The 20,729-nt window shown below is 37.1% G+C and overlaps 1 protein-coding gene across 1 annotated transcript in view; it reads left to right on the top strand.

Moving 5' to 3' along the window:
• Positions 1-7,451, top strand: part of LOC139719419 (uncharacterized) — a 44,079-nt gene extending 36,628 nt beyond the window's left edge. Inside the window, exons 3-8 of the mRNA XM_071630834.1 lie at positions 89-328; positions 623-829; positions 1,488-1,604; positions 3,181-4,377; positions 5,101-5,838; positions 6,914-7,451. Coding sequence (XP_071486935.1) covers positions 89-328; positions 623-829; positions 1,488-1,604; positions 3,181-4,377; positions 5,101-5,838; positions 6,914-7,029 — 2,615 coding nt within the window. The 3' untranslated portion in view covers positions 7,030-7,451. The remainder of the gene's footprint in view (positions 1-88; positions 329-622; positions 830-1,487; positions 1,605-3,180; positions 4,378-5,100; positions 5,839-6,913) is intronic.
• Positions 7,452-20,729: the final 13,278 nt, after the last annotated feature.

The raw sequence follows: 20,729 nt of genomic DNA, 5'->3' as shown, positions 1-20,729 counted from the left end.
CAGAAAAAGGAAAGAAATGCTACTTTTAGTGTGTCCACACATTCTCTTTCTTATATATGTTTGTTTTGTTTTGTTTTGTTTCTTTCAGAGGAGGTCATTCTCCGCTTCTACAAGGATCAGAATGCACTGTTGATGAACAAGGAGCTAAGTCGAGAGCATGTGTGTGTGTCCCCACACAACTATTGTGGATTGGAGTATGGCTTGCGCTATCCAAAGAATGTCTACGTTCTGACTATTATTCTGATGGACTCGGTCATCCTACTCTCCTTCCCAACTCATGAAAGACTGCTGGATTGGTATCACAAGATCAAACACACAGTGCCTGCTGGTGAGCTATTGAATAGATGGCAGAAAATGTATCTCTCATAGCACAATCAGTTTTCTATAGTTCCTGCTTTTTTTTTTATTTCCATTGCTGTAGTGATTTACATAATTGCTGCAATGGTATTTAGAAGAGCAGTGATTCCATCCCATGCTGAAGTGACTTAATTTGATGTTGTAGTGAATCTATCTTCACTTTTTGCTGAAGTGACTGAAGCCTCGGTGAGTCTAATCTTAAATCCTGATATAACTTAATCCTGTATCATTAAAGTAACTCCATCTTATGCATTTGTTTTTTCAGCTCCAGTTGCTGAGTTCAAGAGCAGGGTCATTCTGCCAAGAAAGGGGAAGATGCCAGCAGGTCAAGCATCTTTGTATTTCTATAGCAACCACTTTGCCATCACTCCAGACACCCCACTCCGGTTAATTGGTGCCTGGAATCTCTCTATGGTTATACGCTATGGCACCTTTGAGGGAGGCTTTGCATTCGTTGTCCGGTCAAACAAAGGTCAGTGATGGTTGCCATCATCAAGCATCATATGTCATACATATTTAACATGTAGGTTGTAGGCATCACTGCTAATCTAGCATATTGAGGAGGACGCATTTGATTAATGTTGCTGTCTTTCAACCAGTCTGAGAAATTAATTGATTATTTAGATGACATGTGTAAGAGATTCATAGACAATACAGGAATCCATATTGCTTGCATCTTCATACTTTCTTCATGTAGAAGCCAACATCATTGTGAAATGATGGTATGGTTTTGATTTTTGAATGGTAGATATTATTATACTATGTTTTCAAAAGTTTATATCAAATAGTTTGCTGATATATTTTGTATCTAGATGGCAACTGAAGATGGCAGGATTGCTTGTAGGGAATAAAAGAAGTAAAGAAAGAAATAACTTTGCCATACATCACTAAATCCATATAGAATATATCTTCTGGTCACTTATTAAAGCAACGTCATTAGGTGTCAGTTTCCATTAAGTACTAGTAGTGTATCGTGAGGACTGAATTGTCCGTTGCCATTGCCTAATGTAGTCACATGTAATGGTCTTTTCCTTTTGCAGTGATACTCTTAACTAAGGACAAAATATGAGATACAATATAGTCTATTAAAGCTAAGTTGCTCCTTCATATATCTTGTCTTTTTTTTCCAGGGAGTGTCAATCATCTCCTGCTGTTGCGGGACCCAGATTACATCAAGAACCATTTTGATGCTGCCATGCAAGTACACTTGCCAATGCGCTGGTCTGTGCACTCTGAAACAAACCCAGGTACAGTTTTTAGACACAAACCTAGCGCTTTTATACCTTTTTTGAAATTGATGTTCAACTACCATTGACGAATATAGCACTTTATCTTGATTCTTTATGGGTAGCTTTGTTATAGGTAAAATTACACTAAAACTGTGTACACAATTCACCTGCAGATATTGGTGTAATGTGACTATGTTTTCATACGTATATATCTCTTTTGATATCTTTTCTATACCCCTGCATACACAAAGTGTATAAGGGGGTATCAGCATATGGTTGGTTGGGCAGTCGGTCAGTGTGGTCCGTTGCAAATCTTGTGAATTTGTTCTACAGTTTTAAAGCAGTTTAGATGAAATGTAGGGTACATGATGACATTGAGGTGGAGATGTGCAAGACATCTTTTTTGTTTGTTGGAGAAAGCGTTGCATAATAACCACAATTTTCCAAAAACCTTGTGGAGCGAACTACTTCCACAGTATTTAAGCAATTTATTTCACATTTTGTATGTGTAATGATCTATAGGTGTTGTTATGCAAGACACTCTTTGTGTTTGTACCCAACAAGGTGTTGCCATGGTAACTGCATGTTTTCATGAAAATCTTGTGGAGTGAATTACTTCCACAATTTTGAAGCAGTTGAAATCAAATTTGGTGGTTATTATGGCATTGATCGAGTTGTAGATGTGCAAGACATGTTTTCAGTGTTTGTCGCAGAAAGCATTGCCATGGTAACCACAATTTTCCCAAAAACTTGTGGAGTGAACTACTTCCACAGTATTTAAGCAATTTATTTTAAATTTGGTATGTATAATGATCTATAGGTGTAGTTATGCAATACACTCTTTGTGTTCATACCTGACAAGGCATTGCCATGGTAACTGCATATTTTCTTGAAAATTTTGTGGAGTGAACTACTTCCACAATTTTGAAGCAATTGAAACCTAATTTGGTGGACATTATGACATTGAGGTATAGATGTGGAAGACCTGATTTTTGTGTTTGTCAGACAAAGAGTTGCCATGGTAACCATAATTCTACCAAAACCTTGTGAATCGTATTACTTACACACACACACACACACACACACACACACACACACACACACAAGAACCTTTTATCAAACCCTGGTTCAATTCTTTTGCATAAGAGTCTGAGCTGCTGGAGTGGGGGTATTAATCACCTTCAGTGATAGTTCCTGTTTACAGTTGTTTGAAATGTAGCTGTTTTTTGTGTGTGCTCAGGTTAAATGTTAAAAGATCCAAGCACACCACAAGTTAGTTAGACACAATGCAGTATTTATCAAGATTTTTTTCCCAAGTATTTTTCCCAAAACAATATATTTTCTTAGTCAGCAATAAAGCCTCTAAGAGAATCTAACCTTAGTTGTGAAACATTCATTTCTATTCTTTGCTAGTGCTTTTGTAGTTTTTAGTGACTGTTTGGAAATATTGAATATCCTCTTTTTACACATTGCTTAAATAGAAAATGGTGATTTCCTTCATGTCATCAAGAGCAAAGAATTTCTACTAATTCTCAGATACCCTTCTTTCTTTCTCTCCTTTTATAAATCTATCTGTTACATTCTTGAATTACAGCAACAAGAGCTGACTTCCACGGTACAATATCTCCAGAGAGAGAAAGACTCCTGAATGAAATCAACAGGGATTCTGACAGATTAGAAGTGACAACATCAGTGGAGAGTAATGTGAAAAATGGTAACCAAAGTGAGGAGAGTGAAGTCCATGAGTTGCTGCTAACAAACTCTGCTGACAGGAACAGCAATACTCAGAAACAATCAGACATGGAAGTGATTACACAAAACACTGCCGCAGAAGATATTGAAATGACACAGTTTGATTCTGTGAGAACTGCCCAATCTGAAATTGATGGAGAATCAAATGCCAGTTTGCTACGGGCAGAGACTGCTTTTGATGAAATGATGCTGTACAGTCCGCAGAAGAACACACCTATCCGAGAGCAGGAGTATGAGATAATGGCATCCTTTGATCACTACCGCTCTTCTCTACATGAACCCTATGATTCTGGAAGCCAAATACCCTTGTCTCACAATGGAGAAGGAAGTGGAGTTAGTGGTATTGAACATTTGGTGAACATGGATAGGTTTAAACTAAACCTGAAGTGTGAGGAACGTGAATATGTCAACTTGCCAAGCCCCACAACTACTCTCCAGAGGAACACTCGCCCCATGAGCTATTTGAAGCAGGCGACATATGCATCATTGCCAATGTATGTTACTGATATCCATGATTTCTCACCACCTTCTTCACCCCCACCACCACCGCCAGTGTCCAGCAAGTTAAATGACTTACCCCGGGACAAGAGCTTCCTCCAACGGCTGAATCCAGGATTGGAATTTACAGACTCTAGAGGCCCTGAGTCGCTTGGCTCCTTGTCGCACAACTCAGACCCCATGGAGATCCCCATACCCTTTGCACATGAGACTCTAGTTGAACCCCAAGGACCAATTACAAAACTCAAAGTGCATTCAGAACATAGTCAGGACAAGGATTGTGTTGGTAGTGGATCTGAATACAGTGACAGCTCTCACTACTCCAGTGCAACCAGCTCCCGACACAACAGCTTTGACAGGGAGCCACCTCCTGTCCCACCTAAGTCGGTGAATCGTCGGCTTCCCTCTATTGAAGCTTTACTTTCCTCAGGCAACTTTAGGCATGACATGCTGAGCATCGATCTATCCAAGCTGCCTTCAGATACGTCTTCTTCGCCACCCATCAGAAGCTACCCTCCGCCTATCCTGCCACCAAAACCAGGTATGACTGTGTGGAATACACTGTGCCAAAAATGAGCATTTGTAGCCTTGCTTGTTGCTACAGCTCATGATTTTTTTTTTTCAAGAAAAGGCCAGTGCAAATTGATAATTTTTTGCAATCATTTGCAGTTTAGGTAATTGGCCTGAAGTGCAATATATGACAGTGCTAATTCAGCAAGTGATGTGTGGCATTGCCTTATAGTCTTTTTACTTGTTCACTTTGTCCTCTGCAGCCCATTCAATGATATGGTAGTATCAATAGTGTTATATGAATCTTAACAAGCATTTGTGTGTTTTCAGGCTGTATTTCATTTAAACAGACAAATATGAAGCAAAAGTGAGCAATTCTCAAATGTTATGGCTGATTTTACTGGAAACTGGCTCATATTTATGGTGCCTTTCCACTGATATGTGTAAGCAGCATGCTGACTGTGGACATTTCGGATTTGTATCTTGAACTTCTACTGTAAAAGTGGATATTTTTCGCGCGACTAATTTTTCGCGCTTGGCCGCGTAAGAAGAGTTTCGTGTGTTTTTAATTCCACGGAATCAAGACATCACGCACAGAAACTTATGGCAAGAAAAAATATTCATGTACTTTTATTTTCGCGCTAGTTTCTGGTTGCGCGGAATGCGCAAAAATTTCCACTTGTACAGTAAATCAGGAATATCATGTCATACACACACTTAGCATAACTTGTGCATCACTTTTATCCTCAAACAGACCACTTGAAAGGGAGACCTCTTAGAGAACCTCCCTCTCCACAAAGTCCAAACAGTCGGCCACCTTTCCTGCCTCCAAGGAAGCGATGCAATACCGTGCCCTCATTTGCAACAACGGATGGCAACACAGAATTAGTAGAGTCTAAAGATGAAGGGGATGATGGCTATCTTTTGATGAAACCTGTGTATGAGGGCAAACTGAAGGCAATGCATACACGAAGCAAAAGTGTGCCTGATGAAGAAGCCCTGCAGTTCCGAACTTTGCCTTCCCCACTCCGGTCTTGGACAACCCTGCCAGGGTCACAGCCATTGCGGACACAGGTTCCAGGGGCGGAGTCCACCAGTCCCCATCTGGAGTTCATCCCACACAGCCCAATCCATGATGCTGCTGAAATGAGGATGCAAATGCCAAGGCGATCTGCCACCATAGGTGGATACGGCTCACGGATATCCCGATCCCCAAGCTTCACTGCCAGAAAGCCTAGTTTGCTAAGAGGATCCAGTCAAAGACGATCAATAAGTCATTCGCAAACCCCAAGGCAAAGGACAACCGATATCTCACTCAGTGGGGGGCCAGTTCCAAGGCGCAGACGTAGTGACAAATATGGCTCACTGGATCATGGCACCATGAGCCTCGACAGGTCTAAACTGCAAAACTTTCAAGAGAGTGGCCAGGATCTGCCTGAATCTCCAACAGCTGCAACACCTTTCCTTGAAAGTGAATTTCAGGAGCTTAAAGGTATGTAGCGTGATTCATTATCCTAAGTTCCACTATGATGAGTAGGTCCCTTGGATTATTTAGGTAAACTCCGAGCTTGTTCCACTATTTCATTTTTTGAATATCTCGCAAAGGATATGTTTTTCTGCAGTACTATTTTGGACAGAAACAAGGATACATGTGTACAGAAACAACAGATTATTGAATATGTGAGCATAGTTGGGCAAATGAAAACTGAAATGTAATCATATGATTATCAGTAAGTTATCCTCCAGTAATGCAGAACACAAAAAGTCTATTTTATCCTTCAAATATCATTATAGTTAGTTTTGTGTTCATGTAGTTATCATGGTGGAAGAAGAAGTGACAATGACTGAAAGACTGAAGTGACAATGTCTGTTTCCTGTGGGAGTCAAAGTCAGATAATGCACTGGAATTTCGATACCATAACTCAATAGCAGTCCAAGATTGATTTTCACTTTCATTTCTTGTGTTAAACTACTTCCAACTTAATTTTCTTGATTGATTTATCCCTTCCCCTCCCCCCCCCCCCCCCCCCCCCCCACCAAAAAAAAAGTAGTCTCAGTAGTATGAAATCACAAATTAAAGAAGGAAAATCTGAGGAAGTATCAATTTCCAGACCCACAATCTGTTCTTTTCACATTCTTGAATTTTACTGTAATTTTGCAAAAATTGAGGAATGTAATGATATGTGAATGATATATGTATATATATAAAAAAATGACCATTATCCATTCCAGGACACTAGTGAACGCTTGTGAATTTTGATATGTGCATGATAGATTTCATGTTTTTGTGATCCTCCTGCTGTATATCAGTGTGATCTCTGGAATGCCTTGTGATTTTCCCTTTTTCTTATTAGTATTCCAAGAAACAGTAGCAATTTCGCTCTTAAAACTCTAATGAGGTTTTTTTTTTCACTAGACTTCATGTGACTTCTTGTTCTGTTATTCTATTCATCTTTCCTATCAATTTATTAAATCTTACAAAGTTGTAATGGTATTGGTAGTCAGTCAGTTGTCCATCAGAAACTTGAATTTCATGTAATTATTCCTGCTTTTTCAAAAACTTTCAGCCGACCTGGACAAATTTGCTGGCCCACTGTCGTTGTCTCCACCTAGTTCCATCAACAGTCCATCAGGCAGTCATCAGCTTACTCCAGCATCAAGTGTAGAAAGCGTCAATACCTAGCAGTTTAGAGGATACATGCTGCCAAAGATGTGTTAACATACCTCCTTCGTGTTTGTGATCACCTGGGGACACTTGGACTTAACTCATCAAGAAGACATTCCTCTAGGAGAGAGATAAATGCTGGCATGTATTTCTTTGTTTGGATCACATCTTGAAGTGTTAGGAAGTCTTCTCTGCACAGATAAATGTGTTTTAGCAGGCTGACCTCTTTCCACTGATGCAAACTTGTTTAGTTTGCTGGCTAGCTGTTTTCATAGCCACCAAAACTTGAGAGTGACTGCCTGTGTATCCTTTTTTTTCACAGCTCTCTCCTACACACTTTTTTGTGTGCAAACAAACTGTCAGTATTCATTGGGCATATTTAGTATTTCACATCAAAAACTGTTTCAATTAGGTTTTTACAGTATGAACATATGAATATAATGACAGAACTGAAACCCTAATCACTGAAAATTTGAACATTATCATCAATGTTTATACACATTGTTAATATAGCCTTATTTAATAATTTCATTTTTACCAAAGCCATTTTAAATCAAAATTGATACAAAGCAATGAAAATATTACTTAAAGTGTGTATGAGAGTGCCTTGAACTATCTTGCTGAAATGTTTTTATAGTGACTGCCAGATTGTGATATCAATACAGAACCGGTAGAAGTGGTATTAGCAGAAATGCTTAGCATTAATCTTTTAAAAGACATTTAAAAAAAGAAAAACTTTTTATCTTATTCATCACGGTTTACACTGTAAAGCTCTGAACTGTGTCTTGCATTTGAAATATGCAAAGTTTTGATTTATACATTTGAGCTTATCATGGTTTTTATAAATTTTGTAGTATCAATTTTTTTTTACTTGTAAAGATTGAAAAAGAACTTTGCCCCAGACCTTTCTTCCAAGGTTTCAGAAAAGTCTATTTTTATTGGTTGTGAGTGATTGACCATTTTCAAGTGGTTTTCTGTCATTGTATTTTGTCTTATGCAAGAAATAGGGTCGTGATGTAAGTCAAGTTCAAGACAGGTTTCAGTGGGATGATGTATATTTTGGCAGACAACATACGTGTCAGTCATCCTCTACTAAAAGAAGAAAGAAAAGGAACAACATACATGTACGCTTTGTTCGGAATGACTCAGTCTTTTTTTTTAACTCATTGTCAGGTCTTCACACAATGGATTCATCATTATTTATCAGTATTTAATGGAAAGTGAAACCACTCTACTTTATTACCTCGCCTATATCAGAGAAATCAATGAACACCAAGTAAAAACAAGAAAAATCAGAGTCAAAAGTGGTAGAAAAACTGTCAGTCCTAACTTCTGTATACTTAGCCATGCATACAAGTGAAACTTATCAAGATGAGGCGCTGTAAACAGTGGGGTAGAATAACAACTAAGAACTTTCTTCTGTTTCTGAAATCTAGCGTAAAAACACTTGAAAGGTTTCTTTCTTTTCATCAGTTACTCATCGTTTGCTTTAAGTTGTTGGGAAAGACATCATTACAAAATCATTGACAATTACAGTGTATGTGTGATGACAGGCTTTCATGGTTTGAGAAACTTAAAGGATGAAATCTTTTGTACATTTTCAGGCTGTGTGAAATGACATCTGCCAGCTTCAAGGAAAAATGCATGTTAGTGTTTCACATTGGGTCTTTTGATTTCTGTACCACACAAATTACTGTGCATAGGATTTTATCACTGGAAGAGCTAAGCACTTGCCAAGAGATGTAGTGTACAGAGTAAATGCCAACAAACTGCTGTTATTTCTTTTAGTTTATTGTATCTTCTGACAAAACTGCCACACCACGTTATTTCTTAAACTTTGTAAGCGGATTCACATTTGCAGGAAAGGGAATATCTTGCTTAGGTTCAATTTTCCACAGTTTTTGTTTTGTTTTCTTTTGTTTTGTTGTTTGTTGTTTTTTTTTTGGGGGGGTGTTAAAATAGGAAATGACACAGATCCTATCTTCGTGCAGAAAATGATGAGGTTTCATAACAATCTATTTCCAATCAGAAAAAAAAAATGATAATGAATCAGACACTTTTTATTTTGTCATTCATTCAGTGCATAAATGCTCATTGAAAGTGTACTTTGATTACACCCATATTTTCATATAAATTTATCAGGAAACTTTCTACCAAGTGCATTTATCATTGGGATTAGTAGAACTTGCAAGAAGTGCATTATCCGGACTGTCACTACATTTTAGTGCAAGTGCTCTTCTCAAGACCAAATGTAATGTGTAAACCTGCATCAGAAATAACTTTCTCTAATTAAGGAGTGTTTACTCAAAGAAGTATTAAAGAAATGAGATGGAGTGTAAAATCTGACAGGTTGGTAATGAGATGCCATCAGGAGTGACTTTTTCATGTCACATCGTGTTTCCTAGATGTTCGTAATGAGCAAGCTTTTGAGCATATTATGCAGAATAGCCATGTGCATTTTCTGCATAAGTGCCTTTACAGTTTGTATGTATTCTCTGTGTGGTGCGTAAGCTGTAGATTTACTGCCAAACATGATGTACTCAACACAGACTGCCTCATTTGATGTCGAAACTTTGTTTATACAGAGAACACTGTCTTTCAGTAGATTTGTTCAGTAAGCTGCCGAGGGTAGTCATCGCTTACTTTCCTTCTTTCTTAAATTGTAGATGCCTTGATTATTATGAAATTCACAAAATCCTGATAAAACTCACCAATCATTGACTGCCTGACTTTTGTATTTGTAATTTTCTGTATTTTGGACTTTTGAGGACCATACATTTTTTATAAAATTATGCTACAGGAAAGGTTGAAAGCCACTCACTGAATGAAAACATTGTTGAGAAAATCAGTTTTTGGGTTCAGCTGTAGTAAGGTGTGCAAGATTTTTCAGCGCTTAAACACTGCAGGTCAGTTGAAAGAGCCGAAGTAATATGCTTTATAAAACTGATGAGTTTCAACCTCTAAACATTCTTTGACATGCAAAGGCTGTAAACAATGTACAGGATGTAGTCAAAATGGCAAACTGTTGCATTTGTTAACAAACATCATATTCACCAAGTTTGTATAAAAGGTAACTTATTTTGATGGTTTGTAGGCTTTCATATTTGTGCCTTTATCAGGGTAATTAAGTTACAGGTTTAATTTCATACCTCCTCATCCTGAAATGATGCAATTACAAAATCAATTCCCTGTTTCAAGCCTTCATGTCTCTCTGGGTTTCAGATTGACAATACCAAGACGACCATGGTCAGTTCATATCGATGTCTACACTGTATGTGAAATAGTAGACATAAATAAAGAAAAAACATACTCAGCAATCACTCCATATACTGACTCACTTTGATAACACTGCAAGCTAGAGTTATTGCTAAAAGGTACCCTAAATAGGAAAAGAAAACATACATAGATGCATTACCTTGCAATTAATGACCAAATGCAATAGATTTACTTTCATGCAATGGCGTACGAAACAAGGTAGAAATTTTTACATTGTGTTGTTCATTTTTTAACAACACTGCAAAAAAAAGACAAAATTGTCTGAATGATAATGATAAGGAGGAAGATGATGCTCTCATACTATTTATTCAAAATATTTTATCCTGTGAGAAGAAACAGGATATAAGTACCAAAAGCATCTGCATGTACAAGTTACAACCCTAGAAAAGGTTTTCATTGAGAAGTTCAATGATTTTTTGTATACTTGTTTTCACATTCTTAGTGGTAGGTGTACAATTTACTCATCGAAAACCTCTTAATCATTTTCAGGTATGATGAAGTCTTCACATCAGAGTGTTTTGTGTCTTTCTGGTTGATCTTCTCAACTTAAATTTCATTCGAGATGCCATTATCCAGGCAACATATACATGTATGTACATTGTGTTGTTCATGCAATAGCCAAATTGTGTATAAGCATATGTTTCAAAACATACTGGCAATAAGCCATATGTAAAATTACTGCCATGTGCTTTGCAAGAATGTGCAGTTTGTTACTGCCATTTTCTCAAACACAAGGGAAAAGTTTTCCATAAAATGACAAGAAACATGAGCTGGAAAGCAGGTCATGCTTTACTGAAGGTCATACAAAGTCTAGAACTGCCCTCATTCGTTGTTGGAATGTTGAAACTACTCAGCGACTTTCCCAAGCATTAAATGGATAAATGTATAGATTTGAACAAAATGGGATTAATTTGATGAGCCTTAACTCAAAGTCAACAGTATAAATTGACTTTACATAGGTCACTTTAAAGTACAAGTAATGTTGGTGGATCATCAACAACATACATGTAGTATGGCACATGGTAAGTAAAAAAGACATTTCATAAGATTGAAGAGCACATGAAAATTTACCCCATGTACCCACAAATGTAAGCCTTTCATTTTATCAAAGGCATTTTTACAGAGTCCTTATTATTCACTCAGAGGTACATGCAAGTTTGCAAAGCAAAAATCAAAGCAATAATGTGTAAACGCACACACACACACACACACTTACACACACCAGAAAAGCAAGTCGCAACACTTTTCGCTCAGTGCCTGAAGCTGTCTCACGAGTGTTTATCTATAATGATGTTGCTGCCTTACATGTTTGCAAAGTTTTGTGAAACTTTATTATGAAGGACCTGATGTGTCTTCTGCTGTATATCTGTATCATTATTTGAAGAGAAACCAAGATTGACTTCCATTTCTTGTATATTTTGCAACAAATTTGTATTTTGTACATTTTTGTACCTTAAAGAAACAGAAAAAGAAAAGCTGAAAGATATTTGCAAATAAAGTATACAGAGAAGTATCAAGGAATATGAATGTGCTGTAACTCCTGTTTATTAAACATAAGATTGTTAGTCTTGTGTGAACATGGAAAACCTGTATTCTACTGCTCAGATAACAGTGCAGACGCCATCAGTTCGTATCAGTGAATTGTTTCATTTTAATTTCAATTTTTATGTCTCCAACAAAAGGTGTCACTAAAGGCATTATGTTTTTTGGGGTTGTCCATCTGTCCATGCACAATCAATTTTGTGACAATGCAACTTGATAACTATTTGAGGTATCCACACGAAACTTGGCATATGTATGAAAGAGGGACGAAGCTTGTGCTGATCAATTGTGGGCACATGCTCAAGGTCAAAGGTTTTAAGTCAAGGTCAAATTCTAAAATTTCGCTGTTTACCCCCCAAATCTCTACAATGCATGTGTATGAAAGAGGGACAAAAAGCATGTGCTTATAAATTGTGGGCACACATGCTCAAGGTCAAAGGTTTAAGTCAAGGTCAAAGGTTTTAAGTCAAGGTCAAATTTTAAAATTTTGCTGTTTTCCCCCAAATCTCTGCCATGCATATGTATGAAAGAGGGACAAAGCATGTGCTTATGAATTGCGGGCACACACCCTCAAGGGTAAAGGTTTAGGACAAGGTCAAATTCTAAAATTTCACCGTTTTCCTCAATTATATATCTGCAATGCCTTAGAGTACCTTAAATGTATACATTGTACATGTATTACCAGATAGAGATTATTTTGGAAAAGATTGGGGGCACATGGGGTTGATGGTCAAAGGGTCAAGTGAAAATGCTAAATCTTACTTTTTTTATCCACATCTCTCAAATGGCCCAGGGTACAGAACTTTATGAAACTTAGAACATGTGCAAGTATTGCCTGAAGTAGTGTATATATAAAACTATATATATGTGACCTGGCCCCAAAAAATCGACAAAGACATGGATTTTTAGTTAAGAGCAGATTCTGAAAGAGCATACTCTAAGCTTTAAAATGAAGTATGACTTAATTCAAATGGACTCTCCTAACCTATATAAATCTTGAGAAGTGTGGACTGAGAAAAGAGGCTCTGTAAAGGTCTATTCAAGCGCTTAATCTTGACCAAGCCATGCTAGCTGTGCAATAAATGGGGCAATAACAGGATGTTAATCACCATAGCAATAACAATGAAGGCATTATCAGATTACGCTGAAATTGAGCATGCTCCATTAGCACATTCTATACTTGATTAATGCCAACTTTCAAAGCAGTGGCATAATCTTTTTAAAAAGTTATTTGAGTTGAAAATGAAGAGTGTCGAGGATTCTCAAGAAATGAAAAGATGCCTCTTAGACATACCTGATATCACACAACTCAACCCCCCCCCCCCCAAAAAAAAAGGGTTGTAAAAAAAACTGCTGAAAACCCATGTCCCCATTCATTTTATGATCACAAACTTACAAATATCCTAGAAGAATAGCTCTTTCAGAAAATGTGAACAACTCAAAATTGACTTGGTTGACCCGTTTCACGGTTTGTGAGTTCTCGCATAAAATCAAGGGGTGCGACTTTTTGTTGGTTTTGTGATATATCATATATCTATATATAATAAACTCCTCAAAATAAGTTCTGCAATTAAAGTTTGATATATCATATTTCTCTAATACCCACACTATCTTCATTGAACATGACATCATAAGAAAGCCTGATTAATTATCTTTAAAGTGACACCTCACTTGCTATGACTGAATGTTCTTGGAATGTGCAAAACGGCCGAGTATGGGGACAAATCAAAAGTGAAAAGTCGCAACAATTCTGCTATTGATAATGTACAGTTTTGATGAAAAAAAGCCACTGGATTAAGCAATGCTGAAATGAGAGCACTTTCAAAAACTCCCATTTCCTAGACATTAGATGACTGTTTGGTCAACCTTTATGTTTAATCTTAATCTGCAAATAGTACTGCAGTTTTTAATTCATGGATGAAGCCTGGAATCTAATGATAATCTCACAATGCATTCTCTTCAAGCACATTCGTTCCCTGAAATGACAAAGCAAATGGGAATTATACTGTTTAACATAACACGTTTGCTCTGTTTTGCAACATTTCACATTTGACCTTTCCTCATACTCAGTCATACTGTGCATTCCAGGAATGCATAATGTAAACAAGTGAGTTGGCATTCTAAAGAAAATTAATCAAGCTTTCTTATGATGTCACGTTTTAATGAAATGACGTAGTTTGAAGAGAAATATGATACATCAAATTGGAATTGCAGGACTTTTTTTGAAGTTTAAGATAGCTAGACAGAACAAGAGACCCGCGGGTCACGCGCTCACCTGAGCATCACAAGTTCACCTTCCATGCATTCTTGCAGACTCTTACTGGAGAACATTGGAAACTTATGGTGGGGGTAGCTTTGAGAATGGGGGCATGGTGTCTATTTACATTATTCCATCACACTGGTAAAAATACCTGCCAAGTACACTGTACTTTATAGAATGTTGGATTATGCAGCTTGGGAAAAGAGACTTAAAGCCCTATCACTTTTGATTAGAACTAGAGAAAAATGTTATTTAATATTCATTAATTTAGGAGGTTTGGACCCCCTGGGGCCCCCAAGGAAAGCATGGTGCCCATTCAAACACTTTGAGATCTTATCCCTATGGGAATGCTACTTGACAAGTTTGGTGAAAATCCATTGTTGTTTTCAGCAAAAAGATGAAAATCTCGGCCCACATTCCCAAGGCGGTTGGGGGGGGGGGGGGGGGGTAGGGAGGGCACCCCTGATTCTCCCATGAACAAACTTGAAACAACAGTCATCGATATACTGACTCATTGTATTAACTTTGCTCAATCACTTCCAGTTCTAGAGAAAATCTGTAAAGATTCCTTACAGGAGGAGGGGACCCCTGCCTCCCCCCCCCCCCCCCCCCCCCCCCCCCCCCCCCCCCCCCAGGTGGCGCATGGTGCCCATTTGATGGGAATGAGATTCTTTCCCCCCTAGGGCTGCTACCTGCCAACTTTGGTGGAAATTCATAGTGACATTTTCAAGAAAAAGATGAAAATGTACAATTTGGGCCCCATTAGGACCCCTCCCCACCCCCCTCCCTTGGGTCCCAAGGGGGGCACCCCTGATTCCACCATGAACAAACTTGAAACTACAGTCATCAATGTACTAATTCATACTATTAACTTAGTTCTATCACTTCTGGTTCTAGAGAAGAAGATTTTTTAAGATTCCTTAATTTTGGGGGGGTTTGGGCCCCTCTGGGGGCCCCCCAGGTAAGGTATGGTGCCCACTTGAACAAATTGAGATCCTATCCCCCTAGGGATGCTACCTGCCAAGTTTGGTGAAAATCGGTCAAGGGGTTCTCAAGAAGAAGATGAAAATGTAAAAGTTTACGCACGACAGACGCCGGACGAAGAGCGACCACAATAGCTCACTTGAGCCTTCGGCTCAGGTGAGCTAATAAAGTCCAATATACCAAGGTATGTGTAAGCCAGAAATTAACTTTAGCATTGAGCCATATATTAGATGTCAAGCCACCACAAAGTGTCACTGGAAGCATAATGTTTTCAAGTTGCCTGTCTGTCCTTACATCCATAACCATTTTTTTTTTTTTTTTTTTTTTTTGAGAACATAACTTGCGCACTGCTTGAAATATGAAAATGAAACTTGGCATACATACGTATGAGCTGATGAATCTGTGCTTGACAACTCCTGGGCGCACATGCTCACGATCAAAGGTCATAGGTCAATTTCTAAAATTTCACTTTTTCTCTTCATATCTCTTCAATGCCTGAAGGCATTTTCATGAAGCTTAGTGTATATTACATTACATTATTATATTATTTTACATTATATGTATTACCAGGTGAATATTTGTTGGAGAAAATTTTTGGCATCATTGGGTCAAAGGTATCTTGGAAATGGCTCCCTTGGCCGTTTCATAAAGCTGTTCGTAAAGTTACGAACATCTTACGACCGACTGGTGATCAGTTCTGATGTGCTATACTAATCAGAATTTCCATAATTCAGCACAAGAACTGATCACCAGTCGCTCGTAAGTTGTTCGTAACTTTACGAACAGCTTTATGAAACACAAGATATCTTAATGAAACATACATGTACATGTCCTGCATGGTAATGAATCTCTCAGGAAGTGTGAGGTCCCAAGGTCAATGGTGAAAGGTCAGGCTGAAATGCTGAAATTCCTAGCTAAATGGTGAATTTACACAGGTCTGTATACACCTGAACTTGTTTATACAGCACAATGATTCTGTAGGGAAAGCTTTGAGCCATTGGGTCAAAGGTCAAGAGCATATTTCTGAAATTTCACTTTTTTGTCCATATTTTCAAAATGGCTCAAGGATTGTCATGATCACTCATTAGATCATAAGTTTGCCAAATAATCACAGTACACAATTCTTTCTTCTTCTTTTTTGAAGATTGGTTTATACAGATACCCGTAGTGATTATTTGCCAATGTTATGGCCCTATTTTCTCACATTGTCTCACCATTATCTTGATCATCAACAGTGTGGTTCAATTTTCTTTGGTATTGGCCTAGACCTTTGAATCTAAATGTTGTATGTACAGGTGTGGATACTCTCAAAAGGGTAATCAAATCCAAATATATATGTGAACTGAGTAAATGCAGAAATATTAGTAGAACACAATGTTTGAGGAAAATTGAACAATCTGTTGAAAAGCTAAAATTTTGAAAGTTTGGTTGCAGCAATCAACAGATAAGAACTAAGGCTACTACAGTTCTTTATGTCACGAAAGTAAGATATAAAGAAAATACTAAAAGAATCCAAAATTTCACAAAAAGTAGGGCCTACATAGTCCCTTGACTAATTTTTTTACATAGGTTTAGGGTACTGTAAAAGTGGAAATTTTCGCGGTGTTGTTTCGTGCGTTTCACGCTACCAGAAACTAGCGCAAAAATAAAAGCACACGAATATATTTGTTTGCCATACGTTCCAGTAGTTAACTTCTTGATTCCGCGGAATTAAAAACAGGCGAAACTCTTCTAACCCCGCCAAGCGCGAAAAATTAGTCACGCGAAAATATCCACTTTTACAGTAATACTATTCCCCTGCTTTCTGAAAGAGGTACGTCAAGGGATCTTTGATTATGCTACATTATACAAGTGAAAATATGTTTTCTTTATATTTTCTGTCAACATCATTGTGCAAACATGACTGTACAAAAATGTTGCAGTCTTCTCATCAAGCAATGGCAGCACAACTTAAAATTTCATAACCTTTGAATGAATTGTCCAATTTTTCTCAAATTAATGTGTTGTACTAATACTGCTGCATTTTGTCAATCAAATTGTACATTTGGGTTTCATTCTCCTGTAAGCATGTGACTGTGTGTTTCTGTCTGATACAAATAAGCATGTTTGAGTGTGTATGTGTACATCTCTCTCTCTCTCTCTCTCTTCACCTTGACGTACACTATGTGGTCAGCTCTTTCTGTCTTGTTGAAACCTGCTGCAATAGGAGTCTTATTAAAAGGTCTTTTTTCCCTTCATCCCTATTAATACCACAGTGTTAATGATCTTTAACAGTTAATTCTAGTTGAATTGATTTGATTACATGATCAGATCAGGATGTTATACTTATGCCACATCAAAACCTCTTAGCTTTAATGTTGCTTATTTATTCAATATTTGAGAGGCATGTGTTTTTACCCTGCAATGCAGTTTCAGTTTTCATTTTGGTGTCTCGCTCTCAAACATATAATGCATGTAACATGTCATCAATGCCATCTCAATAGATCCGATGCCACATGAGTTTCTATTTGTAAAAATTTCTTTGCCACTTCTATACTGTCTCGATGCCATTTTTACGTTAAAAACAATCAAAAACAAAAACAAAACAAAGTGGAAACACTGCAGGAAATTTAAACATTTTTTGAACATGTGCAAAGTACACTCAGAAAAAAAAAAAAAAAAGGAAAAAGAAAGTAAACACTTTTCCAAGTTCATAGAATATTTGGCTTAATGCTGATGTTTTATATACCATGTTAAAGGCGATTTCATTGGCTATCAACCTGGTTGGTCATCAAAAAGGGAAACTGTATGCATCAGCAAACACAATTTTTCTCTTCAAAGGCACAAAAGTTAAAGTTGCAAAAATTTACAAGTTTTCATTTATGCGTATATGCTCTTCCATGTAACAAAGACAAATTTAACACGAAAAGAAGCAAAAATTTCCAAAAATCACCCACTGATCTCTATAAAGTCTTTGTAGAGCCCAAAGATAAAGAAAAGCAGCAAATAACGGAGAAAATTAAGAATCTTCTGTCAAATCCAACTTCAAATGACATTAGAGAAGAGGCACTATCAACAAAAATGGTAGAAATTTGAAATGTTATTTCAAATTAAGAAAGCTGAAAATGATATTTAGTTCTTGAATTTGTCTCATGAATTTTTAAATTGCTGAATCAAAAGAATGAAATACAGAAATTCCTTCCATTTTATCATCGTTGCAGCTTACTCCCTATGTCATTTGCATTTGAGTTGACAAATAATTCTCATTTTCCCCTTTAGTTTCCCACACTATTTTTGTTTGAGGATACAAACAGATACAAGGGAGGAAAATCTTATTTTTGCTATTCATTCTTGTCTCTTATTGTGTTAAATTGGTCTTGTGTTATCAAGGATATCTTGAAGAGCATTTGCAAATGAATGACAAAATGCTAATTTCTGCAATTTTTACTTTTGTGCCTTGATAGACAAAAATGAATGAGTTTACTCATGCTTAAAATTCCCCTTTGTATTAACCTACCGGGTTGATAGCCTGAGCATTAATTATGACACAAAGCTTTTTACCAAAATGTTCTATGAAAAATATGTAATGGAAAAAGTGTTTACTTTCTTTGTTTCGCCGAGTATACTTTCTTTGTTTTGCCGAGTGTATTTTGGGGCTTTTGATCTATTACCCATGAACGCATGTGTATCATGGGCAGTATTGATGCCATTACAGATCCAGGTCAATTCCTTGTGAGCAAGAAAAGATTGTTGCCAGTTGGGACTGATCATACATTTTGGCATGTGAAGACACTTGTACACTAATTTTAACAGTTACGTGACCTTATGGCTGAATTTGCCTTTTGTGGTACAGCAGTTAAATGGTCACATCATCCTATAACTGTAAGTGACTGATGATACCACCAAATCTTTGTAAGCCAGTGTAATGTGCTAGGTCAGCATTTGCATAAAGTTGACAGACTTTCTCTAGTTTTGTGTATGTGTCAACTCACACAAGGTTTACTCTACATTCCAGGCATTTGAGTATATTAACAAATCTCATGTCCATCTTCTTCAGCATATTAAGCATTTATTTGAGTGTTTTTCTCTTGGCAAAGTAATCTTTGCCATTAATAAACGATATTTCCAATAATTATTCACACTTTCTTAAACATTTTTCTTGACATACACCATATACTCTTTCTCTGACCTGCAAAAGAGGATGAACATTTTGATATCAAAAAGCAAGAAATACAATGAGTAAAGCGTGAAAATATTACAGAAGCGATAAATTAAAAAAAATCAGGATTACAAATAATACGTAGGTTTAAAACATCTACAAAAGCAATTTCCCTTTATGTGTCAATTTCATGTCTATAAAAAAATGATATTTAAAGCAACATTGCACTTTCAATTACATTTTCACAAAATTGGCAAAATATTAAAATGACATGTTTGTCACAAATGTATTGAATGTTTACCTTCCTTGACCTATGTTTAATTGGATGAATAGGAGAGCATGTATTTGGGGATTTAAGAACTTTAACTTGACATTGACCATTTCATAAGTTTATGCACTGAGTAATTTTCAAGGTATGGAGAAAAAGCGCAATTTCTGTATTGAACAGTAAATTGTTATCATTTTCATCTGGCCTTTGATTTATAAGAGAATCACTGTCAGGCAGAACATACATAAATTCAGCATGTACTAGGTTTCAAGATAACTTGAGCCACTTCCGAGATATGGAGAAAGAAGTAAGTTCAGCACTTTCACTTGATCTTTGACCTTTTGACCTTTGACGTTCTTGGCAAAAAAAAAAAATCCCAGAGAATCTCTATTGGGTTACACATGCATACATCGAGTTAAAAAAAAAATCCTGCTGGCATTGCATAAATATAAGGAAAATAGTAAAATTTTGAAGTATTGCCCTTGACCTTTGACCCCTGACCTTTGACCCCATGAACCCTAAATTCCCTAGATAACCACTGCCAGTCAGTAGATGCATATACTATGTTCCATGAAGATACCTTGAACAATTTCCAAGATACAGAGAAAAAAGTGAAATTTTAACATTTTGCTTGACCTTTTGACCTTTGACCTTTTGACCTCATGACCCCTAACTTTCACCAGAGAATCTTAATTGGGTAGTACATGTATACACTAAGTTTCAAGAAAATATCTTCAGGCATTGCATAGATATGGGGGAAATAGTAAAATTTTAAGCATTTGACCTTGACCTTTTGACCTTTGACCTCAAGCATGTGCACCCAAAAGTTGATAGGCACAACTTCACCCCCTAATACACATACATGCCAAGTTTCATTAGGATACCTCAAAAGGTTTTGGTAGTTACCCTGTCCACAAAATTCATTACGGACGGACGGAAGGACGGACGGACGGACGGACGGACGGAAAATCTGATCTTCCAATCTGGAGAAACTGCTGAAAATGAAAATAAAAGTACTTCATACTAAAATAAATATGTGTACACCTTTTCACCTTTTAACATTATCCCCCACAAAAATAAAAATGCACAATAATTCCACATACCTTCATGGGGGGGGGGGGGGGGGGGGAAGAGGTGGTTACAAAACTCATGACAATGATGCATATTATCAAGCAAACAACTGTAACATTAACCGCAGACTACTAAGTAATGGTGGCACAAAGTCACCTTGAAATATAATAGAATTAAAA

This window comes from Diadema antillarum, unplaced genomic scaffold (assembly GCF_040938485.1).
Source record: "Diadema antillarum isolate AM-2024a unplaced genomic scaffold, OU_Dant_1.0 scf00000110, whole genome shotgun sequence".
Classification (NCBI taxonomy): domain Eukaryota; kingdom Metazoa; phylum Echinodermata; class Echinoidea; order Diadematoida; family Diadematidae; genus Diadema; species Diadema antillarum.
This window is presented reverse-complemented; position numbering and strand designations above follow the sequence as displayed.